This window comes from Hipposideros armiger, unplaced genomic scaffold (genome assembly GCF_001890085.2).
Source record: "Hipposideros armiger isolate ML-2016 unplaced genomic scaffold, ASM189008v1 scaffold_71, whole genome shotgun sequence".
Classification (NCBI taxonomy): domain Eukaryota; kingdom Metazoa; phylum Chordata; class Mammalia; order Chiroptera; family Hipposideridae; genus Hipposideros; species Hipposideros armiger.
In genome coordinates this window covers 40,854-66,807 of record NW_017731421.1, presented here as the reverse complement: position 1 = coordinate 66,807, position 25,954 = coordinate 40,854, and the positions used below count along the sequence as shown (strand labels likewise).

General features: G+C 42.9%; 2 protein-coding genes and 1 long non-coding RNA gene across 7 annotated transcripts in view; 2 read left to right on the top strand and 1 right to left on the bottom strand.

Moving 5' to 3' along the window:
- HMGXB4 (HMG-box containing 4) overlaps nt 1–20,963 on the top strand; it is a 35,665-nt gene extending 14,702 nt beyond the window's left edge. For all 4 annotated transcript variants that reach the window (XM_019642586.1, XM_019642587.1, XM_019642590.1 and 1 more), the window contains 6 exons: nt 9,217–9,298; nt 10,205–10,269; nt 11,268–11,373; nt 12,349–12,515; nt 17,273–17,395; nt 17,879–20,963. In XM_019642586.1, the coding sequence (XP_019498131.1) occupies nt 9,217–9,298; nt 10,205–10,269; nt 11,268–11,373; nt 12,349–12,515; nt 17,273–17,395; nt 17,879–17,923 (588 nt within the window). In that variant the 3' untranslated portion in view covers nt 17,924–20,963. The remainder of the gene's footprint in view (nt 1–9,216; nt 9,299–10,204; nt 10,270–11,267; nt 11,374–12,348; nt 12,516–17,272; nt 17,396–17,878) is intronic.
- On the bottom strand, nt 13,944–23,866 carry LOC109382833 (uncharacterized). The gene is made up of 2 exons (XR_002123995.1): nt 23,776–23,866; nt 13,944–14,500 (listed from the first exon to the last, which is right to left on the bottom strand). It is a non-coding gene; the product is annotated as an uncharacterized LOC109382833 (long non-coding RNA).
- A 19-nt stretch (nt 23,867–23,885) lies between these two features.
- The window catches only part of TOM1 (target of myb1 membrane trafficking protein), a 34,659-nt gene continuing 32,590 nt past the window's right edge, over nt 23,886–25,954 (top strand). Inside the window, exon 1 of one of the 2 annotated variants that reach the window (XM_019642592.1) lies at nt 23,886–24,056. In XM_019642592.1, coding sequence (XP_019498137.1) covers nt 24,005–24,056 — 52 coding nt within the window. In that variant the 5' untranslated portion in view covers nt 23,886–24,004. The remainder of the gene's footprint in view (nt 24,057–25,954) is intronic. The other variant, XM_019642591.1, reaches the window with a different exon arrangement.

The window sequence follows — 25,954 nt, the reverse complement described above, 5'->3', positions numbered from 1 at the left end:
GATAGTCCGTGAATACCTGTTGAATCAATAAACATTGAAGTCCAGACTCTTGGCCAAGCTTTCATAATTATCTGTGATTTAGCCCTAAACCTCCCTTTTCAACTTTGCCTCTTATTAATCTGCTTTCATACAAGGCGTGGGAGCTAAACTTGTTTCCCATACGTTCTTATTTCCATTCCTTAGCTCACTTTTTTCAATGCCTTCTTCCCCTTCTCACATTGAAGCTGTGCCTTCCCTTCAAGACCTAACCAAATGCCACCTCTTCTAAGACGTCAGACCCTCCAATCAGAATTAATTTCTGTACTCCCATAACACCTTGCTCCCTCTCTCTTACTGCACTTATTTTTGTCCTTATATTGAAGTTACCTTGGTACATGTTCCATTTCCCCTATGAAAGACTGTAAACTCCTTACAGATGTCTTAACTCCTTAGGGACTCTTTTTTTTTTTTTTTTACTTATTCACCCCTCCCCCAATCCAGCCTCCCTCACACTAACTTTCCTTCCCTCCCCCCCCAGCCCCTGGCCACCGTTAAGGACTCTTTTAGTCACCTTATGAGTGCCTTCAACTCAATGTCCTTGATAAGCATTTTGTGATACATGTCAAATGAATGAATATATGGATGAAAACGTGAAAAAGCAGGTTACAGAGAGCAAACTGTAGAGAATTTTAAATACTAAATAAAGGATTTGGCAGTGGGCACTTTGGGGTTGTGAGCAGGGTATAGATATGCTCTAAATGATAATTTGAGAATAAAATGATAGAACTGTACCAGGTGGTTTAGACTGAGAGACTTGAGACCAACCACCCAGGAGGTTATTAGAGACCAAGGTCAGTCATGAAAGAGGGATAGAGACAGAATCAGGAGATATGCTGCAAAGACCTGACAGCTGGGCTTGGGTCTGGGAAGCCAGAAACATAAATGAATATAAAGATGTCCCTTAAGATTTTGAACCTGGGTACCTGGGAAAATAAAATTACAGTTTCCTCAAGGGTAGGGACTTATTTATAATTCCCCCATGTGGCTGGCAGTTACTAGTGAAAAATGAATTATAGTTTATGGCAAAAACATAAATCAATATTTGGTCATGACTATCCAAACCTGAATTAGTCATATTCTGAATATAGTCATTTATTTATCCAACAAACACTTATGGGACGTATACTGTGTTTTGTTGTTGTTACTGTTGTTGTTTTTTAATTGGGGAGCAGTGTGTTTTTCCAGGACCCACCAGCTCCAAGTCAAGTAGTTGTTTCAGTCTAGTTGTGGAGGGCGCAGCTCAGTGGCCCATGTGGGGACCCAACCGGCAGCCTTGGTGTTACGAGCACTGCGCTCTAACCAACTGAGCTAACTGGCTGCACCCACATACTGTGTTTTTAAAACCTGACCTATGTATAAAAATTTCCTATGGAGCTTTAAAAAAATATCCTTTCCTAGGTTTTGTTTCAGTATAAAAAAGAACTACCTAAAAGGCTGCCTAGAGGCTGAAAGGAATGCATCAGGATTGGTGTGCCCTCAGCCTGCAGTGAGCAGACTGGAGAGCCAGCTGCTCGTAGGGATGCTAAGGGCTTCAGTGCGCCCTTCCTACCTTAGATGCTGCGGCCAGGACTGTATACAGCTAGAGAAGCAAAAAGAATGGCTGATTTGGGAGAAGAGGATAAGTTAGGTTTTGACTTTAAGATGTAAGCATCAAGAGATTCAGCATACCTAAGTGGTTAAGAGAGTGAGCAGACAGGTAATAGTCCAAAGATGCCTTACTTTTGAGTTTTACTAAACCAGTAAAAGCCCATCCACTCCCACTTAAGATGATATCTGATATTGCCACTCGCGAAGCATGCCCTACAGTTATATGTATGTTCCAGAATGTTCACATTCCTCTAAGCAAATTCAGGCTGGCCTGGTGCCTGGCACACTCAGGCGTTGCTGCTGGTCTAATAAGCTAAATTCTGAACTGCAGCAAGACTCGTGATGGTGGTACACAAATTCTCTCTCTGGTCAACCTGAGGTTGAACAACAGCAACAATAAGTGGTAAAAGCTAGTAACTGCCATCTCTTGAGTGCCCGCTATGTGCCAGGCTCTCCTGGGCACTTGACACATACAGTAGTCGTGACTGATAGGTATCATTAGCCCCATATGACAGGAAGAAGCTGAGAAGACATGGAGCCAGAATCTTCATGCAGACTCTTGAACCCCAAGCCTATACTCCTTCCGCTCGGCCACATGGCTTTCTAACACTAACCAACGGCTGCGCAGCGGCATGACGCACCTTTGACGAGGGTAAAAGGAGGTTCTGGGTCAGAGGAAACCAAACAGTGTGCTGCCGTCTGAAATCAGTCCTGTGGAGACATACAGATGTTTTTAAGTTAAAGAGGCAGAGTGGAATGAAGTGACCGAAAGAAAGCCGGGGCTCGAATTCAACCGACGGATTCTTGTTCTAGTCTGCTGCTCACTGGCTTTGTTCTCTCGAGGCTGCGTCCTCAACTTCTCGGCTCATTTGTAAAATGGGTTTAGATTAAATTAGGTGAAACGTAACGCTTAGCGCAGAGCATGACTCAGTAAATAGCTGTTGTTACAATTACAGTTGCTTCCATCCTAAATTCTTCAGAAGCATAAAATATACTTGAAAACATCTCTTTACAACTTTTTTTCAACCACTCACATTTCACATTAGACTAAGCAAGGAAACTACAGTTTTATGGTTTTGTTTTGGTTTGGTTTTGCTTGTTAATAGAACCACCACCTTTTAGGAAGCAAACTCTGCAGTTATCTCACTTTTGGAAAAAGTTAAGAACCAAAAAGAAAACAGGATCTCTAAGGAGCAAAAGCACATGTTGTAAAGCGCGTTTCTTACAGCTCATTGGAGCGCTTCGTGGGTGCTGGGGGAGGGAACATGTGCTAGAGACAAGTCATGTGACCCCTCTCTGAGCCTGTTCTGTGTAGACCAGCGAACTAGTACTTGGCCTCCTTCACCTATAAGGGTGTTGTGAAGCTCAGACGAGGTAATACAAATGAACGCGTGCTCTGGCCTTTTTATGCACAATTCTGAGACTTGCTTATTCGTTCAGTACATGTTTATTCTGCACTTTCGTCGCTCCAGGCACTTGCCAGGTGAAGATGAATAAGATAGTATGAGCCCTCTAAGAGCTTTGGGTGTAGTAAGAGAGGTGAGAGAGTATTCAGTGGTGAACCCCAACAGAGGCATGTGCTGAGGGATCACAAGCAGCCTGGTAGTGGCAGGGAAGGTTTCCTGGGGGAGCTGTCATCTGAGGCCAAATCGGAATTAGGAAAAAGGTGGTAGTGCTGAGGAAGAATTAGTGAATTACAATAATAGCTATATTTATAGAGGTTTTACTCCATAGTGTTTTAAGCACTGCACTAAGTTTTTTTGTTTGTTTGTTTGCTTGTTTGTTTAGCTGAGCCATCCTGCCACCTGCTGGCAGCTCAGCATAGCTCAGCTCGGGCCGGGACTCAAACCGCTGTTGCTCAGACCTCGCACTCCTGAGCGAGCTCCTAACCATCTGAGCCACTCGGCCGGCCCTAAGTTTTTTATCTATGGTATATCAGTGAATTTTCACAAGAACCCAATGAGGTATAGATATTATCTCCATTTCACAGAAATAAGCTCCAAGAAGTGCAACTATCTGCCCAGGACACACCTGTTGGCAGAACAGGAATTGGAACCCAGGTTTTCCTGATTGCAGGATCCATCCTCTTTCCACTCTACAGAAAGAGTGTTTAAATTATATTCAGTGGTGTGTTATTAGCGAGAACAGAGGTATAGAGTACATTTTAGAAAGATTTCCATTCAGAACGGTTAAAATAAAAGCTTTGGTATGGAAACCCTAGTTCTCTGGCACCTCTTCATTAGCCAGATCAGATTTAGGGAGCTCAGTCAAGTTCATTCAGAAGAGCGTCAGATGGTGTAATGGTTGTGAGTACAGGCTCCAAAGCCATGAGTGAGTTCAGAGGCTGGTCCCGCCAGTCCCTAAATATATGACTGTGGATCTCAGTTTTCTCATCTGTAAAATGACAGTAATAACGGCACTTACCCTCGTAGGGTTGTTAGGGGGTTTGTGTGAGTTTCCACAGTTAAAGCTTTTATAACTGGGTCTCCTACACAGTGTTAATATCCGTAAGGAGATCAGGTCCCTGTCGTCAGCAGAAGAAAACCGAATTTCATTTTTAAGATTCACATGTTTTGCCTTAACCCCCAGACGTTTTATCCTTTAAAACAGGTGCTTAAACTAGAGTCATGGATGGGCTTGAAGAGGGCTTTTCATCAGATTCTCAAAGAGTTCTGTGACCCAGAAGAGTTAAGCAGGACTGCTTTATAAAGAGTAGTAAGAAGTTGCTCTTGGAAAGGTCTTGGTATTTTGACAAATGTCATGAAACATTTAAAACGGTGTTCTGACTCTAATAGCACTACATTGTGAGTCACACTTAGTAAATGGACTTGTTGCAAGTCATTTGCTACTAATAAGTATCCAAGTTTTCAAAATATTAACATTGTATTAAAGGGGAGTTCATGTTATTCCGGATGCAGCCACTGTGATGCACTTGCAACACTATATGTTTTCTTGCATGAGAGAGTCTAGAGTGGAAATACTGGCCTTGCAGTTAGAATCACGTGGAAATCTTTTGTATGTATGGAGATCATCCATTATTTGTGCATTTCAACTACTAATTCAGAAAAAATGTCTGAGCCCTGGAAAAATTTTAACCCTTAAGTTTGAATTCCAAGCTTTTAGGTCCACAGACTACAGTTGTATCTTACACACTGGTTAGATTCAAAGGTCAGCACATAAGGTGAAAACTGTCAGTTTCCCTTGAAAATCCCTTAGGAAGGCTTCACAATGAAGGCCAGCAGATTCTGAGTCCAACAGAATGTCATCAGCCCAAAGCAGCTAGATTTTTCTCTCTTCGGCACCAGATGAAGTCATTGGCATATGCTCAGGAGCAATAATTGTATAATTTTTTAATGTAGCTACAAACAGAATCAGGCTTGATCAGTAGTAAGTTAGTTACACACACTGAAAGAGACATACAGGAACTACCTGGGGAAAGCAGATCTATGTTCTTGTCATACTCCGTGGAATAGATCCTTGTGGAATCTCCCAGAATAATTGATCCAGAACACGTGTACACCCATTCTCCCACCCCACTCCCAATGACCAAATATAGAACTTAGGTAAACGTGTGTGTGTGTGTGTGTGTGTGTGTGTATGTTTGTAGTACCCCTCCACTGTATATTGGGCCCAATAAAGGAGGATTTCAAATCCCCCTTAGTTAGACGGAGCCTTAGTTAGAATACTTAAAGCATTTTGGGGTATGAGCTGTTACTAAATCAGCACAGGAGATACAGCACCCATAACTCTATAACATCTCTAAACAGGACTGGCTTCACCCAACAAAGAGTACAAATGGGATCTTTACTATTTAAATGAAATGTTTAAAGTAAAAGCCGTTTGTCTCATTTAGGTCAAATGATTTCACTCAATGCTCCTTCACCAAAATTTTCTGTTTAGAAAAACTTATATTGGCTTTTTGGATGCCACAACTTCTATTTTGAAAAATACGGAGGGAATAGAAAAGAACTTGTAGTTGTTTTCTCTTGTGACGTAACAAATTATCACAAATTCAGTTTAAAACAACATTTATTTGTTATCTCACAATTCTGTACATCAGAAGTCCAGCTAGGGCTCAGCTGGGCTCCGTGCTCAGGCTCTCACAAAACCGATCCAGGTGTGGGCCACCTCTTCCAGGTTCTCATCTGAGCCTACAGGTCCTCTGTCCAGGTGGTGGCAGCTCATTCAGGTTGGTGGCAGCGTGCAGCTTCTTGCAGATGTAGAACTCATGGCAACTTGTTTTCTCCAAGTTCAAGGCCAGCAGGCGAGTGCCTGCTGTTGCATCTTGTCTCTTTTAAGGACTCACTAATAAGGTCAGGCCCACTCGAGATAATCTCCTTTATATTAACTGGGTCAACTCACTGAGGACCTTAATTCCATCTGCAAAATCCCTTTTGCCATTTAACTAAAATAATCATGAGAGTCGGTATCCCATCATATTCATCCGTCCTGCCCACACTCAAGGGGAAGACATTAGGGTGTGTAAACCAGGGTGCAGAAATCTTGGGAGCCGTCTTGGAAGTCGGCTTGCCACAGAAATAATATTATTGAGTACCTACTGAAGTGCTCAATACTGTTTGATTAATTCCTGCCTTTGAATAAAATGATATTTCCAAGTTTTACTCACAGGAACACTAAAGCTCAGGGGAATGAAGTAATTTGTGTAACTAGCAAAGCGTGTGGTCGGGATGCTGCCCTAGATCGGCCGGCCTCCAAAGCCCAGGCTCTCCATTCTGCCACACCACCTCTGACAAATCCTGTCCCTTCCCCCCTCTCCGATTTATTTCCTTCTCTTCAGCCCCACTGCTTGGCTGTAGGCCATCGTTATCCGTCCCAGGCACTGCTGCAGCGGCCCACTGAGGGGTCCTCCTACCATTGCGTTGGCACTTCTCCAGTCTGTTCACCATGGTCCCAAAGTGCAACCCAACCATGCAACTTCCTGCTTAAAATACCTGAATCGCTTCTTCCCGGTAGAGTCCGTACTCTTACACAGGTGACACAGTGTTGATCTGTGGGCTCTGCCTGCTTCTCACCTCTGTGTAATGAACGCTACCATATGTTTCCTCTGCCTGGAACACTCTTAACTGCTTTTCATCGGGATAATTGTACCAGTTTTTAGGTCTGGATTAAATGGCGCTTCCTCCACAGGCTTTGTTTGACTCCCTCATTAGGTGAGGTGCTCCTATTGCATGTTCCTGTAGCATCCACTGCTTTCCCTATATCATTGCATTTTGATGTAATAACATGTTTATGTGTCTTATCTGTTAGATTATGGCTCTGATTCCTGGCTATATTCCCAATGTCTGGCACATAGTGGATACTGTAATAAATATTTATTAATAAATGAATGACAGAGTAATTTGATAGGTTTCTTTCTTGTGTTGCCTTTTTACTCTGCTTTTCCTTTTTTGCCATTGAAATCCTTTTAACACCACGTATCAGAAGAGCCATCCACTTCTCGTGTTTTACTCAGGATCAAATAGTATACAGTGAAGCTGGGAAAACATGATGGGCCTTTAAACTTTAAATTTCATGTGTTTGTCACTATTTTGTGCTGCTTAATGACCTTAGTATAAGATCTGGGCTTTGAGCTCACCCACCTAACTATTCACTATGCCCAGTACAGGTACTCGACAAATAATAGTTTATTTTCTACATAATTGAATAATGTCCTTTATAAGAGGAACCCTTTCTTCAGTATGTGTATTGGAACCATATATATTGGCCAAGAGTTGTGGTTAATTTTGTAAAGTTAGTTTTAATTTTATGTTACAACTGTAGATAGCCTTGCAGAGTAGGGAGCCAGTAACCTTTTGCAGTATTACATCATGTTTGAGAAACATTATTAAAACTCCTTGCGAGTTTTATAGTACAACCAGATGAGCTGTGAACTCTCTCAAGCACCTTTTCTTTCTAATGTTGTCAGTATTTAGTGGTGAGATTGGTTCTGCAGCTCAGAAAGATTTGGTTTTGTATAGACTTCCACAAATTATTCTTTCGTTGTGTACTCTTGTAAATGTCAGACCTATGGATAAGCTGTTTAAAAAGATTAGTTGAAAATTGTTGAAGCTAAATTTGTAACAAACATGCCACAATTTTTATATCCAAAGCAGTGCCCTCTCATTCCAAGCATTTACTGTAGACGGTATTACAGGAATGTTTCCATTCCTCTAAATGGTTTCAGAATTCCTTATAGAATTAAAGTCAGAGCCATCACACAGGTTTTTTGTCATCCGTCCCGGCCAGTCTTTGGCTTTTGAGGGTAGTTATTAGTTATTTCAACAGCGTTAAGTACTAAGTCAGGTAACAAAGCGTGTGGCCAGGTTTAAAACGAGATGCAACTCTCAAGTCATGAGACAGGACTGTGTTGTCTGTTGGTTTGTTTTCGGTCATAAAAATCTGACTCTTGAGGCAAACAGAAGTTCCCAGTAATTTTTAAAGCACCGAACCTTCATGTCATTTTAATAACTGCAAGCCCAGAAAGGACTATCTTGGGAGGAGATGGAGGAGGCTCATCATATTTTGATACTTACAGATGAAGTTTTAAAGGAAAGCCATACTGAAAACATCTCAGTTTATTAGATAAAGAATATAAAGGGATAATCTTTTCTTTTTAAATAGTAACTTTTTTTGTAAAGAAGCAACATGTTTTCTTTCTTTGGCCCATAATCCCATAGCCTTGGAAGTCAGGCTACCTACATGGTAGTCATCACTAGCTTAGCTGTGGGACCCGGGCAAGTCTCTATTCTGAGTTTCCTTTTTCTCATCCTCGAAAGGAGAGGTATGGACAGATGCTATCTACTGTGTCTTTTCAGGTAGGAAAACTTTTTCCCTCAGTCACTGGATAGTTGTAAAATGGATAATAGATAGTATCTTTTGTTTTAATCTCTCTCACTGAACTGGTTATTTCTCAAAAATCATGCTTTGCGCTTGGAGTTGTCATAATACAGTGAAGAATAAACATGCTTCAGGTAGCACACAGCAGTTTGTTGAAGTAAAAGAGGTTCATCTTACACTGACTACCAAAGAATTGTCTGTGTTATTTATTTGCCTCTCACCTTGGACCACAAGAATGTGATCCAATAACATAACGATAAACTACCAGTGACAGTAAAGCAGGACCAGGGAAATTATAAGATGAGAAATTAAAACCAGAACAAAAAGAACATAGATTTGGCTCTTGGCTTTCAAAGTTTAAAGAGAAATTATGTGATTATTATTTCAAAATTTGAGAAACTCCCAGGAGAGGTAAAGAAATTTTCTTAGCATTTACTCCTGAAAGAATATGTGACATGGGATTACATATAGGAAGAATGAAGGGCTTTACAAATAATTATTACATAGCTGCAACAATCTGAAGGATCTAAAAATTAGCATGTGTTTTTTGGGGGTTTTTTACCTTCAAAGAGTAAAACTGATAGTCATCTCTGAGTGATAAGTAACATGGATTAAAAATTAATTTTCATGTTTAGGAAAGCTGGTCAGTAGTTTAGAACTCTTTCCTTGATGAAAAAGTATCTTTCCCACTTTGTGTTACTCAAAGTGTGTTCTAATTAAGTCTTACTCTGTTCTATTTTTATGTGGCACTAGCCAAAAAAGAAGAATATGTCGGCCTACCAGGTGTTCTGTAAAGAGTATCGTGTCACCATTGTGGCTGACCATCCAGGTATAGGTAAGAACATTTCTGAGCTTTTGTTTTTTTACTTTCCATTTGTATCTTTGAAGCAGTGCAATCAATTCAGCCAGTTAGCACACAGCCTCTTCCCATCATATTAAAAGAACACAAATCTCATTTTTTTCCCTCAGTTCTGTACTTTAGATTTTATCTGGGTTCACTGCAACCATAAAAGAGATAAGCTTTTTATTTAGATCTCTTAAATTGATAAAACAGGAAACCGTAAAATTAAATGTTATGAAGCCCAGTACATAAGTATGCAGTCATTGATTTCCAAGATTCCACAGTTGCCCTTTTCCTAAAACTGCCCTTGGATGTGGAGTCATAGCGAGATGACTTACATTGTTAATACGTATCTCTATGTTAGAAGTTAGTGAGGTGAGAAAAATACTACACTGCAGGCCTTGGACAGGGTACTTAACCTCTGTAACTCTCATTTGCCTAAGGTGTAAAATAGCCTCCCGAACTTCTACAAATGGAAGAGCAGCATGTATATCCGGAGGATGGCTCCTGAGCTGCTCTGGGGAAATCCTTCTTGGGTTCTGAGCTCTCAGCAATTCAGTAAAATTCTAACATCTTTTATCAAATTCTACATATTTTCTTTAACCTAAAATGATAAGCCCTGTATCATGCAATCAAATTAAAAAACACTAGAAAGATGCTTACGGAATAAATCCCTAGATAGCCGATGTGTGAGGATTCAAGCCTACCTCATGACCACCAAAACAGCCCCTTTCCTATAGAAAAGAATCGGGAAAACTGAGGGGGTTTGGTTTGGTTTTCTGAAAGAATCTTGTGCTATTTAAATCTCATTTTCAAAACCTTTTCCAATTTTTGCTCTCATCAATCTTCTGTTTTGTTCATAAACTTTTACTTTATTAGGTTTTTTACTCTTTTTGCCAGATTTTGGGGAACTTAGTAAAAAACTGGCAGAGGTGTGGAAGCAGTTGCCAGAAAAGGACAAACTGGTAAGTACACTTTCTTACGAGCACGTCTTTGAATTGCTTTATGCACATACCAAAATGTGCGATTCTCCTATAGACACCCAGCCAAACAACGCTGAAAACGGTGAAGCATGTGACAAAACAATGGAAAGTAGTTTAGTAGAAGGGGACATTAACACTGGTTGGTACAAGTTTATTCTAGATGAGGATTTAGCTGCAGGGACGCTGTCTTTTCTAACCTCTTCTAATTTTTTGCAACAACCTTACATTTGAGCCAAAAGATGACCTAACTTGGGCAGTGATTAAAATGTCAAAAGACAATCTCTAAAGTTCCATTATACAAACACCTACTACTCAGCCATGGTCTGAGAACTGAGGAAAGTCATCCACTTAATAGTCACCGCAAATAATAAAAACATGGGACTCTGTTTACTAGGTAACCAGGTTCCAGGCCAGGTCACCCTCCTCAGCAGCCACTGCCAAATAGTGTCCCCTTTTATCAAGAAGCTAGTACGACACTGATAAATGGTTACATCTGAACCATTCATGGTCACTTTCCAGCAGGATGACAGGAAGGTGGTCTCCGAATTAGAATTACCATCTTGCTTTAAGGTACAGTTCATCTAAGGTGAAACAACTGAAATATTTCTCACCCAGGTAGCTTATCTTTAGTTTCTGTTTTTGTGTCAGTGTTATCCTGCTGTTGCCAACCAGCAGGTTAGAAGAAACATTTAAACCGCATGGACATTATTCTGAGCCAAATGTTTACTCTATGACTTTACATTTGGACCTTAGAGTGATTGAAAAAGCAGTGCTGAGACCTGACCATTAGCACTGAGGGATGTCTGTAGTCCCCTTCTCAGCCATGACTGTAATCGCTGTAATGAAGCTTGTTCTGTGGCCCTCAGCTTAACAGTGTCTGCCCCGCCCTCTTCCCTTTCTTGTCTTCATTCCATGACTGCTTTCTCTTTTACTTTTTTGTCCTTTTCAATTTATTTTATTGTGCCCTGATCTGACTGCAGATTTGGAAGCAAAAAGCTCAGTATCTGCAACACAAACAGAACAAAGCAGAAGCTACAACTGTGAAAAGAAAAACGTCCAGCTCAGAAGGTTCCATGAAAGTAAAAGGTAGTTACCACATCCCTCTCCTGCTTTGAATTCTTTTCTGTAGAGCACTGTCAGTTTTCCTTCCTTTCTGAGAAATTGGGAGAGCAGCCTATGTTAGAAGCCGATGTTGATACCCAGGTATTACTGAAACCGGAGGCCAGCCGAGTCCAGGGCTCGTGCTGCCTGCACCGCTCAGCCAATAGACCAACAGGAGTTGGGCTATGGAATCAGCATTTATTATCAGAGCACCGGTGATCTGAGAAGGCAGCGGGTTAACACCTCCAAAAACTGCCTTAACATTCTCAGACCGGGTTGGGGTTTCTAAGGGAAAATCTGGGCATTCCCCCAGAGGCTACGTGATGGTTCCGGGGGTCTGTGTGGAGCCTTCCCTCTGGCAACGTGGCTCTCTGGTGGAGTCAGCAACCCAGCAACAATGATGGGAGTAGCCTGGTAGACCATGGAGATTGTGATTAATAAGCTTAAGGGTATTAATCATAAGTTTCAGAGTAATTTTCTAAGCCAGGGAATTAGGTGGGACAGGGGACAGTCCAAGCTCAAGCCACAGGGGGTTGATTTATCCTTAAGTTCTAGGTCAAGAAAAGATGAAGCCAGGGACGTTGCAAGGCCGCTATTACAGGGGTTCCAACCAGGCCCTGCTTCATTACTGAATTTTAGAGGTTGCAAAAATAACTTAGGAAATGTAAATCAGTCAGCAAACATTTTCTGTAAAGGGCCAGAGAGTAAATATTTTAGGTCTTGCAGGCCATGTACATTTTCTGTCACATATTCTTTGTTTTTTCTATAACCATTTAAAAATCTAAAATTATTCTTACCTCACAGGCCATACAAAAATAGGTCATGGGCCAGACTTGGCCCACAGTCCATAGTTTTGCTAATGCCTGGTGGAGCTCATGAAAAAGGAAGATCTGGAGGGACATTTTTGTGGTGTTCAAGGCCATAACAAGCTTGATCTCTCTATTTCATCTCTGTTCTCAGCTTCTTCTGCAGTATTGTCACCCCAAAAGAAATCCCCGCCCACCACCATGCTGTTACCTGCCTCACCGGCCAAAGCCCCTGAGACAGAGCCCATCGATGTTGCTGCTCATCTGCAGCTGTTGGGAGAGTCCCTCAGCCTCATCGGACACCGCCTGCAGGAAACTGAGGTGAGCACAGCTGTCAGCAGCATGACTCCAGTTCTGCTATCATCTGAATCCATTCATGCATTCCATATATATTCATTGAGCAACTGCTTTATGCTAGATTATGGCAGGTATTCAGGAGACAGTGATAGAGAAGACATCTGGTAATAGAAACACCTAGAGATTTGGAGTCAAAGTTGACACTAATCCCATACTATTGAAACAATAGCACAAAAGAAGTCAGAATACCCTAAAACTTTGTTTCCAGTTTTATGGAGATATACTTGATATATAACCCTGTAACTTATTTTTCATTTTTTAACAATGCAATGGGGAAAAAAAAAATGCAATGGGAAAACCAAGTACAAATCCCATGCAAGTTTTGATCACTTGTACTCCTAAGACAGTTTGAATTTTTCTGTACATTTCCAGCAAGGTTTTAATAGACAGATTGTATAGAGAATTGAGAATTCCTCTACTTTTTTGAAAATAGGTGGCAAATAGGGAAATTGAGATTCTCAAGCTCTTCATTACTCTGTACTGTACGTGAATTATATAGTGCATTGTGCCCCAGGGAGATCTTTTAAGCTTCAATTTCAAAATCACTTAACCTGCACAGCTGTCATGTTCCATTTCTATTACCATATTCAATTTCTAATCATATTGCCCCTTTGGCTAACTCAGTAGTATAGTAGTTCAGTTTTCCACTGGGTTCTAATAGTATACATCAGCAAAGAAAGCAGTCTAAGCTACCAAAGCCATTTCTAAGCTGAGAAATCAGTGTGGGAATATAAAACTATTCACTTGCTTCTATGTGGAAGTTGAATTATTATTCAACAAATAAAATGCCAAAGGCCAACAGCAATGAAGCTGTATCTGAGCTCTTTGGCTATATTCAAAAATTTAGCAAGTGTCAAAACAGCTATTTGAATGGATATAGCTATTTCCAGAACAAAATATCCCAGAATCCTCATTTATTTTTCATACTTAGACATTCTTATGTTTCCTAAAAAGTTTAAATTAAACATGATTTGTTTTATGTACCATCCATAGTCCAGATCTTTCCTCATATTTCCACTTAGTTTAGCTAATGTTTGTTGAGTATCAAGACATTATTCCAAAAACTTGGGGGAATAGAAAATCTGAATAGCTTCCTGATGATAGAAATCATCATGATGATAGATTTCTACCATCAAGAAGCTTACAGTCTAATTGGAAAGAGAGAATAGATATATAATTAGCAAATTAAAAGGAGCCAATTTCTGTGAGCAGTTGTTACAAGTTACATATACATAGTGGCCAGAAAGGGGAAAGAATTTTGCAGAATCTCTAGTCCACTTTTTTTTAATATAACAGTCTTACTGAGATATAATTCACATACTATAAAGTTCACCTTTTCAAAATGTAGAATTCATTGGGTTTTAGTATATTCATAGAATTGTGGACTCATTATTAGTTTCAAAACACCTTTATTACCCCCAAAGAAACCCCAGGCCCATTAGTAGTGGTTTCCATTCCCCCTCTACTCTACTTTTTCCCAGACTTTAATTATTTGCATATATCCTCACAATTTTGCAATTTTCATGTACCACTTATGCTATTATTTACATTTTTATTTAAATAAATCTGTCCATGCTTTCACAGTGATATCCTTGATATCATGGATATGATATTCTGTTATTTTTCTAATATGCATCAAAATGGATGTATATCAAAATAATTACTGTTCACCTATGTGCCATCTGGAATTACATACTACACTTTAAGGAACATTGATTTTCTACAATTTGCTCCTTTAAAGATTGACTACCTGAAGCCTAAAGAAATGAACTGACGATTACCAGTTTACATGACTATTTGTAACAGAGCCCAGCTTGCCTCACGCCTAACTCGGTCTGCATCCTGATGTTATGCGCTAGCTGAGGCAGTCAGAGCGATGTTAGAGAGCCGAGAGAGTCAGAGAGCGTTGGGAGAAGTTCTCTGAGCAGGCGGTGGTATTCCAACTGGACCTGAAAGGATAGAGAAGCAGGCATTTGTCTCATGGAGACGTTGAAGAGAGATATTCCAAACCAAGAAAACCATGTCTGTACATCTCTTTCTCAGCCTCGAGGTCTTCTGCAGAGACAGGTGAAAGAAGGCCCCGTAAGACCCACACTAACACTTTAACCAGATCGCTTACCTCTTTTATATATTGGGGCTCCACATAAGTTTTATTTGAAAAAGGGTTTTACTGTTAAAATGATGAAAAACTGGAACATCCAATGCTTACGGTGGAGGAATGCTGACTATTAAGGCTACAGCCTGAATTACAGAGGGTTTTCACGGGCATTCTGAAGGGTCTACACTTCGCTGTCCGGGAACTGCTGCGAGTTTTTGAGTAGGGAGTAATGTGATCAGAGCTCTCATTTGGTTTTCTCTGAGAATATCTTCTATTGAGATTATGAGTGAAAAGAGACCAGAATTGGAGAGAAGTTATAACAATAGTCTAGTCTAGATATCACAAAGATTTGAATTAATTCAACAAATATTTACCGAGCGCTTACTATATGCAGACACCAGCAGTTATTGGGAAGCTATAAAAAGGAATAGAGGGCCGGCTGAGTGGCTCAATTGGTTAAGAGTTGGCTTAAGAGCGCGGGCTCTGAGCAACAGGGCCGCCAGTTCGATTCCCACATGGGCCAGTGACGCTGCACCCGAGCTGAGCTGCAGCTGAGCTGCCAGCAGGTGGCAGGATGGCTCAGCTGGTGTAACAACAAGATTGCCAGTTTGATGGTGGGCTCCGCCCACCCGCAACTAAGACTGAATTCAGCACCTTGAGCTGAGCTGCCGCCTGGATGGCTCAGTGGATAGAGTGTGAGCTCTTAACAACAAGGCTGCTGGTTCGACTCCCGCATGCGATGATGGTTAAGCCCACCCGCAACTAAGATTGAACACAGCACCTTGAGCTTAGAGGCCACAAGCTGCCAACGGGAAGCCAGATGGCGACTGGCACCTTCCACAATGAAGATTGAAGAACAACAACTTGGCTGGTCCCCTTCCCCAATTCCCCAACACTGTTCCCCTCCCCCAATTCCCCAATAAAATCTTTTTATAAAGGAATAGAACCTTGTTCCTGCCCTCAAGTTGCTTATAATCCACTAGGAAAGTCAGACAAAAAATATTAGCTATAATTAACTATAGGGTAAAAGTAATGGAATAATATTACTAATAGCTAACTTTCATTGAATGCTTACTCAGCCAGCTTTGGTTCAGAGTGTTTTATATACATTTTTTCATTTAATGCACATGGCACCTTTGAGAGGCAGAGTTTGTATTCCTCCAGTTTTGCAAAAGAAACAGAGAGGTTAAGCAACTAATTGGAGTTCAGCCCGAAGTGCTGAAAGAGGGGCTTGAATTTGGTGGCTTGAGGTTCATGCTCTTAAACCCTTGCTGTCCTGCCTCCCCTAGAAGGGGAGCTCCTGCTCTACACTGGACAGGAGGACGAGGGGAAGGAAGAGTCAGGCAAGGCCTGGAGACTGGGCAGCTGTAGGAACGGTGGTGAGGCCAGCATCTCTAAAGGGACACTAGGAGGAAGGCTAGGGTATTTCGCATGACAGCATACTGAGAACTAGCAGGCAGCCAGAAATGCAGTTTGGGCAGTGGGGATGTTGGTAATAATAACAGTACTAATTGCTGAGGCTTTTGAGCATTTACCATGTACCAGGCACCATCCCAACCGCTTTGTATCTGTTATCTCACTTATCCCCTCATGCCACAGATGTTGTTAGTACTCTGTTTTACAGGCACAGTATAGTAAGGCGTGGCACAAAAACAGTGAGTGGCACAGCCAGGTTCTGGCCCCGGTGGTCCTGACCCAGAGCTCAGTCTGTGAAGGACTCTGCCCTGTGGCCTCCCTAGGTGACACAGCCTCGCCATACTTCTAGTTGAAGCGGATTATCAAGAGCTGAGCAGCCATATTTGCAGCAAGCAGTCTTATTTCTTATCTCTCTGAATCTCAGAGAGGTAGACAATATGAATTGTACAAGATGTTAAAATTTGAAATGAACCAAATTTACTCCTTTTTGAGAGTGAACAGTTCAATCCAGTAAAGATATCATCAGCTATCAAAAGCCACACAATGATGGAGTATGTGCATGTTTGTATTAAATGTTAATGTGTAGCTATAGAATTCTCAGTTATCCCATTTGAGCTGTATTTGTGACGTTCATAAGAAAAGTACTTTTGCATACATGTTCTCTACAAATCTTCCCAGCAGTTCTCCAGCATAGGTAGGCATTTTTTACTATTCCTAAGTATAGGCTTTTTTTTTTCTTTTTTTTTTTAAACCATAAGTGACTAACCCAGGGTTGCATAGAAGGTAAGACGGGTAAGGGATATAGAAAAAAAACTGGGAATGCATCATAAGTTTTCTTTTCTTTTTTTTTTTTTTATTTTATTGGGAGACTGCGTTTTTCCAGGACCCATCAGCTCCAAGCCAAGCAGTTGTTTCAATCTAGTTGTGGAGGGCGCAGCTCCTTGGCCCATGTGGGTGGGGATCGAACCAGCAACCTTGGTGTTATCAGCCTGTGCTCTAACCACCTGAGCTAACCGGCCACCTCAAAAGTTTTCTTTTTAAACAACTTACAAAGGTATCAAAGTGGATACCTTCCATTTTTGCTGCCAGTTTCATAGAACTGCCTAAGACTTAAGAAGCATGTGAGGAAATGAGCCCCGACATGGGGGGAGCGTTGAGGCTGTGGTTTGCCTTACAACCCCCTCTCCTCTAACGCGCTTTCTTTCAGGGTATGGTGGCCGTGTCGGGCAGCCTGTCAGTGCTCCTGGACTCCATCATCTGTGCGCTGGGCCCCTTGGCGTGTCTCACCACACAACTACCTGAGCTGAATGGCTGTCCCAAACAGGTCTTGGTGAGTTTTCCTTGGATTTTTGGGGCCAGACCCCTTGGGGGCCAGAGAGGAGCTGCCTTAATGAGCTCTATCAGGTACAAGCTCCAAAGGCCTCCTGGCATATAGCACTCCCTTCATATATCGGCCCAGGCACGCGACACTGTTGTTGAACGCATGCCATGCTTTTAGTGAAACTAGAAAACGTGCCATTTCCTAAAACAGGCCTTTGGGGAGAGGCATTTCTATTCTAGCCCTTGAGGTTATGCAACTCCTGTGTTTTCCTGTTTGCTCTTCTACACACGAAGAAAGTGCAGGAGTCTTCTGCCTCTTTTTTACTGGGATTAATGGAAGAAGTCGGCAGAAAAGCTCCTAGCATGACCGACAACAGGATGTCATTTTCATTCTCCCCGTTTTCTCTCCTCTCTCTCCCCTGAGCAACGAAATGTGTGTCAGGGAACTAAGGTATACTACTCTTCAACTGACCTTTTTCCCTTTGTTTTGCAGTCAAACACTCTAGACAACATTGCTTACATCATGCCTGGACTGTGACAGCAGAGAATCCTGGGACAGAAACCTTCTCTTACCCCATTGCTGGTTTATGTAGATAGGACTGTTCTGGAATCCTTCACTGGCTTCCGGGTGTAGGTTTTAAATTTTTATATACATACATATATATATATATACACACACACATATATATAATGTACAATGTATACATAGGACTGTAACTACTTTGCTTTTAATGATTTTATGAAATGGCAAAGGATTAGCCGAGAGGAAACCTTGGCAGGAATAGGGGCTTGGGATTCTTTTTCCTCCTGTGGTGGATAAATCTGCCTTAAAAAATCAATGTAACTTGGGGGCTGGGGGCTTGTACTTGGTGCCAAGTGCATCTCTTTATAGACAGCTAAAATGGGATTTTTTTCCAAACTCAGTTGTACCTCCAGACCCATCACTGACCATTTGCCTTACCTGTCTTACAGTCTGAAGTGTAATAGGAAAGATTATGGGAAGATGCCAGTTGACTGAAAGTGCAAAGCCTTTCAACTTGCACGTGACTCAGGTGGGCGGTAATAAAACCGTTCTCATCTTAAAGTGATTGCTATGACTTAGGTGAACTTAGTATAGGGTTCATTCCAATTCCTGCTATACAGGTGTCCATGTCTCAAAAATTATTGTAATCATTGGTACTATTGGCAGCCTCAGGAGGGGCCAAGGAGTTTTGTGAGCCTTGGCAACATAAAACGCCTTGGAGAGGGTAAAGCTGTCAGTGCCACCAGTTGAACGGGGTATATTGTAAGCTGACCCAGAATCTCTGGTCTGCAGAACGAAGAGCTGGTATCTTCCATTGACAGCACTTAGCCACCAAGTCTTCACAGGTTCCGCTGCTAGTTGCTTGGTGGTTGTGGAAGATGAACTTGGCCCGGAGGGATTTTTGGGTTCATCTTATTGGCTCCCCTGGTGGGCAGATACACCGTGTTCTGCATTCCACACACGAGTGAATTGCAAAAAAAGTACTCGCTTCTCATGTGGGTTTATTTATGTGCGTGTGTGAATGTGTGTTTTAATTATGTGTATTTAACTCTTTTAAAAAATCTTAGATTTTAATTTATCCTGTAAATTTCTGTACATATAATTTAATAACAAAAGCCTCCACCAGCAACAGCATGTGGAAGACCCAGACCTGTTATTTCTCCCCTCACTTCCTTCCTCTGAAAACTCCCATCTACATTTTAAGGTATCATGCCTCAACAAGAAATCATTATGTCAGGATTCTAATTCTTTATAATTCAATAATGTCAAGAAAGTAAAATAAAAAGGAATGTTTCCGTTCCCAGTTGCCCTTACTTCCAAAGAACCAGACTTTTGCTTCCTAGTTCCAAAGACAGTTGAGCGCTTCGGGGTTGTTTTTAAGTGTGGTGTGAGATTCCCTGCCAAAAACCAGCTCTGAGGTAACTGCTTTCTTCCCCAGGCCTAGATGGAGCGCCACAGCATCCAAGCAGATCACTAAGGATGGTGCAGCCAGCCTGCATCCTATTTAATTCCTTCCCTTCTCCCCGCCACTGTTACCGGGCTGTTTTGTAAGGGTACTCTTGCTGCTGAATGCCTTTCTCAGCTCAGAGCAGTTTTGAGTTTTAATTGGGGAGACAAGAATGTTTGGGAACCAAAATCAAGAAGAACAGAAATCTTGTTTTGATTTCGTGTTAGAATTTGTACCGCACCTCATGTGTACCCCTGGAAGTTTCCTGTTGGACACAGGGTATGAAGGAGGGCCCTTGGAGACATGGGTTAATACCGAAAGAAGTCATTCCTACCATTGTCATTGGTACACAGTAATGGAATCCTGATGAGGACCTGTTTTTTGTTTTCCTTTAAAATCCAATCCTATTGTATTTGTATTTAAAATTTGTACACATTTGTATAATAATCTGTATCTTGTGGTATTTGGTACTATTAGAGGAAAAACTTTGGATTCAGACCTTACAGTTTTTATATCATTGTTTTATTTTGTTTTTTAAATAAATTCTAGCGGTTTGATCCAAATTCCATTACAGTTGTATAAAGAAATAAAATTTTGTACTTATATTATTAAAAATCACATTTTTAATATTTGTAGTCCAGTCTCAGCTATCTTTTCCCTGCTGCAACCGAAGTTGCTCCAAAATTACAAAGCCTGCTTCTCACACTATACCCTACCATAATGTTTCTAAAAAGAAAAATCCATCTGGAATAGAGGTCAAGCTCTGATATTAGCCATTTTCCTGGCATACATCTTGCTCTGTTTCTATTTGACATTGTGGAGTCTCTCATGTTCTCTCTTTCGCGGATTGCAAGCCCAGTGACTCTGATAAGTGTAGCTCTGTTCACTGGCAGATAACATTGTATGTATATTACAGCGTTTGCCTAACTCAAAAAAATATCAATCTGTAAGGTTCACATCTGAATCATGTGCTTAATATGATATATTTCATGCTGTTGCAGCACTGTCCTGACTTGTTGATATTGGATAAGTCACTTAATCTTTATAGGTGTCCTAAGTCACATCTGTAAAATAGTGTTAATGTCACTTCCTTGTCTCCAAGCCAGCAGCCAGCCAGCCTGACATGAATGTTCAGTACTATTGTGAACATTTAACATAATGGAAATTTGACCTTTTTCAAGGTAAAAATTTCAGTGCAGACACAAGGTGTTAATGGTCATAAAGTGAAATATTAGGATTGAAAGGCTAATTTATAGAGAGGCAGCAAGAAAGAGACCTCCATATTGCTGAATGCTGTTATAGAGAATGACTTGCATATTTTCTCCCTCTTAATCCTCCCAAAAGCCTTATGAGTATTATCCCCCTTTACAAATGACAGATGCAGAAAAGGAATTTTCCCTAAGGTTATACAGCTAGTAGTAGATGGTAAAGCCAGAATAAGCACACTGGTAAAACTGACCCCAAAGCCTAGGCTGTCTTCTACACAAAGCCACTTTCAGAGTTAAGTCATGTATGTAATCCATTAGAAGCCTCCATTATCTACAGTACTGAGTGATGGTAGGAAAACTATCTGAGGGGCCGGCCGAGTGGCACGTTGGTTAAGAGTTGGCTTGGGACCCCAGCTCTGAGCAGCAGAGCCCCAGTTCGGATCCCACATATGAGGGCCAGTGACACTGCGCCCTCTACAGCTAAGATGGTGAACAACAGCTCGACCTGGAGCTGGGCTGCTGTGAGTGGCCGGCGATGGCGTAGGCTGCAGTGAGCTACTGTGAGTGGCCAACAGCCAGTATGAGTGGCCAGCAGCCTGCGAGAGCTGCCGTTGAGGGCCGTCCAATGGCTGGCAACCAACTGCCTCACCCAGGAAGAGCACAATGATCATAATACCAACATAGCCAGTGAAGCGACGTCCTCCAAAATTAGACTGAAGAACAAAACAACAGGAACTTGTCTGTTCCCTTTCCCTGATTCCCCAACGCTGTTCCCTCCCCCAATTCCCCAATAAAATCTAAAATAATAAAAAATACAACATACTTTTTTTTTAAAGATTTTATTGGGGAATCGGGGGTAGGGGAACAGACAAGTGGCTGTCCTTTTGTTCTTCAGTCTAGTTGTGGAGGACGTTGCTTCACTGGCCCAAGTTGGCACCATCATTGCGCTCTTCCCGGGTGAGGCAGATCAGTCGCTGGCTTCTGGATGGCCGCTCACTGCGGCTGCTGGCCGCTCACGCTGGCTGCTGGCTACACATGGTAGCTTATGGCAGCCCACTGCAGCAGGGAACTGCAGCCTATGCCGTCACCAGCGACCCACGGAAACCCAGCTCCAGGTTGAGCTGTTGTTCAGCATCTTAGCTGTGGAGGGCAGTGTCACTGGCCCTCATATGTGGGATCCGAACCGGGGCCCTCTGGCATCCCAAGCCAGTTATTAACCAACGCGCCACTCGGCCGGCCCTACAACATACTTTTAATCAGCTTTGTACTACATTTAATATTTGCCATTTATATTCCTAGCTATTGTGTTTACAAAATTCACACACTTCCATTTCTAATTGAATAGCTATATGTAGTACTCTGTTTGCATGGTGTTAATATGATTCCACTCTGCTTGGCAGGTATGTGGGTTATTTCTGCTTTTTTTTACTATGAAGGATAAAACTTATGGCTGTTTTATTCTTGGCAGTAAAGCCAAGATCTTTTACCAATAATCACTGTAAACCAGAGAAATGCAGGAAAGCAGGAACTTCTGGTAAATCACCACCCAAACTAATGGAAGAATCTAAAGGAAGTTCATGCTAAATATATCCCATACAACCAAGCAATATTCTTAAATGAAGAAAAATATGGATGGTACCTGACATGAAGTTCATCTCAAATGTACATGCCCCCCTCCCCATACTCCAAATACCATTATTGAAAGGTAGAATGATTTGAATTTTCTTGTTATTGTGCAATACAATAGTGGTGAGGAAAACAGACATAGTATCCTAGCCCTTAGGGAGCTTCTGGACTAGTGGGGGGAAGGGCATTTATTAAAACCATGTGCATTACTGGGCCGGCCAAGTGGTGCGTTGGTTAAGAGTTGGCTTGGGACACCAGCTCTGAGCAGCAGGGCCCCGGTTCAGATCCCACATGAGGGCCAGTGACACTGTGCCCTCTACAGCTAAGATGGGGAACAACAGCTTGACCTGGAGCTGGGCTGCAGTGCGGCTGCAGTGGGGCTGGCCGGCAGCGGGTGTGAGCTTTCCGTGAACTAACGTGAGTGGCCATCCAATGGCCGGCGAGTGACTGCCTCACCCAGGAAGAGCGCAATGATAACACCAACATGGACCAGTGAAGCGACGTCCTCCACAACTAGACTGAAGAACAAAAGGACAGCAATTTGTCTGTTCCCCTCCCCCAATTCCCCAATAAAACCTTTTAAAAAAAATAAAAGTATGTGCATTAAAACACTTCAAAGCACAGGAGTACATGACTTCCATAAAGTTTTTATATTGTGCAGTAAAGATGTCCTCAAACAGGTTGACATCTGTTAAACAGGTTAATGCACAGAAGTGATTAAGTTCTAATTTAGGTTTTCCATGCTAAATTTGTGCAAAGTCAATTTAATAGCCTTTCAAATTTAAGAATCACAAACATCATAATCAGTAAATATAATTAAAGCCACAAACGACCAAAGCAGTTATTGAATCTTCTGGTGTGTGTGTCAGAAGAAAAAAACAACCAATAGCTCAGATCTAATGTGCAGGCAACATCTGAAACATGGCATGACAGAAAGGTTGAAGGAGATATTAGAATTACAAAGCTGGGGAAGGCCTTCTGAGTCTTAATTCTTGAGGTCCACATCTGTACTTTGGGGACCCCAGAAACCCCTGAAGTTAAATTGTGTCTGCCTTTTCTCTTCAGAAAGGCTCATGGCTTCAAATTCTCAAAGGAGCCTGTGACCTAAAAAAAAGAAGACTCCTCAATCTAATTCCAGCATCCAGAGAAAATGGAAACTGTTTGAATCACACAGTAAATTCATGGCAGAGGTGGGTCCCAAACCCCGCTCGTGACTACATCTGTGTGCTTTCTACCACCCTGGGCTCTAGCCGGTCCCAAGTTGAAATTCATTGAGTTGTCTCTCAGTATCATAGGATCTCAAATCTCTGGACCGCGACCTCAGATAGGAAGGGTTCTATCAAAAAATGGAGGCAACAGGCCAAAGAGGCGTCAGCCCCAGCGGTGGGTGGAGTCCCAAGAGTTAAAACACTTAAAAAAGTGAGAGCTGTAAGCTAAGCTTGCTCTGCAACCTTACCCAAGTCATTTCTCTGGTCTGAAACCCGGTTTTCCCGGTGTGTTACGAGATCACTAGGCCACGACCCTAGACCTAAAAAAAAAAACGCCGAAGGTGTGGCTCAAAGGCCCACGCCCTCCAGGTCCCCTACCGCGCTACATCGTGCGTGACGTCCTCCGACACCGTGAGGTCACCGCCCTCCTCAGGGAACTCGACCCTCCTTGTCTGGGGCGGGGCCTGTGGTCACGCTCTAGACTCCCTCCGCCCCGCCCCCACCGGCGCCACCTCGCGGACCATCCGGCGCATCACGTGACGGGTCGGCAGCGCTGGCGGTTGCTGTCAGCTGATTCCACGGGTTGGTGGCAGCTGCAGCCGCGACGATGGAGTTTCTCCTGGGGAACCCATTCAGCTCTCCGGTGGGACAGCGCATCGGTGAGTCTCTGGAGTCTCGGCCAGCCCCGCCGCAAGACTCCGCGCCCGGCCTCGGACCCCGCGGGGCTCACTCAAGTCCCCAGTCACACACCGCAAGGAAGCGGGGCAAGGGAACGAGGCTGGCGCGTCTCTCCCGGGCTTGGCCCCGCCCATTCTCCCGCCCATCTTGATTGACAAAAGCCTTGGTCCATTAGGGAGCCTCGGGTTGTGATGGGTGCCTGCGACAGCCAATAGATAAAGAGAGAGGGCGGGTCCGCTCGCGGCTCAGCCAATGCGTGGCTGCTGGGGTCGCGAATCCCGGGAGAAAGTTTAGAGGGTTAAAGGGACTGCCAGGTTTTTACAGTCCTTGCGCCCTTCGACTTTTTATTTCTTCGCCTCCCCAGCGCGGGTCGCGCAACCTGGGCTCTTGCAGTCTCTTTCCTGGCTTGCCAGGCTCTCCGGATACGGATACCTGAGAAGGGCTAGAAGTTAATTCTCCCAGGATCAGAGACTAGGGCTTGGCGTCTGGGCAGCGACTTGCGGGAAGGGGGCCAAGCAGCCGTGCTTCCCCCGGGCCTGACATTGGGAACCCGCTCGACGACGCGGCCAGCCTTAGAGACCAAGATCTCAGGACGTATCTTTCTGGGCAGCCCACACCCACCAGCATCAGCTCGACCGCATAGAGTTGCTGACGCTCTTAGCTGGAAGTGATCTTAGAAACCACCTGATTGAGCCTCCCTTATTTCTCAGTAGATCGGCCAGCCCAGCGCCTCTGGCCCGAGACACAGGCTTCCTCAGAGCCCAGGCCTCCTGACTCTCTTGCTCCCTGTTGACGGAACACTTAATAGCCCTGTGACGCTGTCTCTCTCTGCCGATGTTTCCTCGCCTGTAATTAGCGGATAATAAAGGTCCCTACCTCCATGGGGTTGTTGTGAAGATCAAACTCGTTAATAAATGTCAAGTACTTAGAACAGTGCCTGCCACATGGCCAGTGCTCTGTAAAAGACAGTGATAATACTTATTGTCAGTGTTACTGAGTTACACTCAGTAAGGGAGGCTGGTGAGTCCCTGGAAATGGCTGTGGAGTTGGTCTCATAGGTACTCATTCCGGCGTCCACCCTGGGACGACCCACAGGCCATGGCCCAAGCAGCTGACACTTCTTCAGGGAGTCTGGCTGGGTCTTCTTTCTGAGGAAACCGCAGGCAGTACTGTGAAATTCTCTCTTCATCTTTTTTGAGGGTTTTTAGCCCGAAATCCCGATTGGGAAAATTGGATCTTTTAGACAAGACATTCTTTCCATTCTTAATATCTTGGAAGCCAAACCTAACTTAAGTCTGTCAACTCAGTTCTGTGTTGTAATTGTCACCGTGGCTGTTTGTGGCTCTTTTGAGGTTTTGTAATCACATCTCTCCAAGAGGGGTGTAGCAGTAGAGGATTTCCAAATCACCAGGAAGCTCCGGACCGGAGACGGGAAGCGGCCCTTTCAGGACCACCAGGGCCCTACCTCCTCCTCCTCCTCCTCCCCCACACCACACACACCTGAGTCATTGTTTCGGAGCTGAAAAGAAGGCAGCTCTCCTTTCATCTTTATTTCTTCAACTACAGATATCACTGCTTTCATCACATGCCAAATTCGAGACTTACTACTTAAAAACAAAACAAAACTCTGCCCTCCTAAGTCAGCCATAAATACCTGAGGCTTTCTTGAAAAGCTCACCTGAACTCTGGGCCTTAGATGGTCAAAGAAAACAGCTTATCTTTTTACCCTGAAAGGGTTGCCTGCCTTGGGTAAGAAATACTCTGTCCTAAGAGAATGCTATTAAATCATAATACTTTAGAGCACAAACCAAGTTTCACTGCTAGAAGCGTCTTTACCCCAGGGCTTTTCTAGCCGAGGGTTCTCATCTGAATCCCCTGC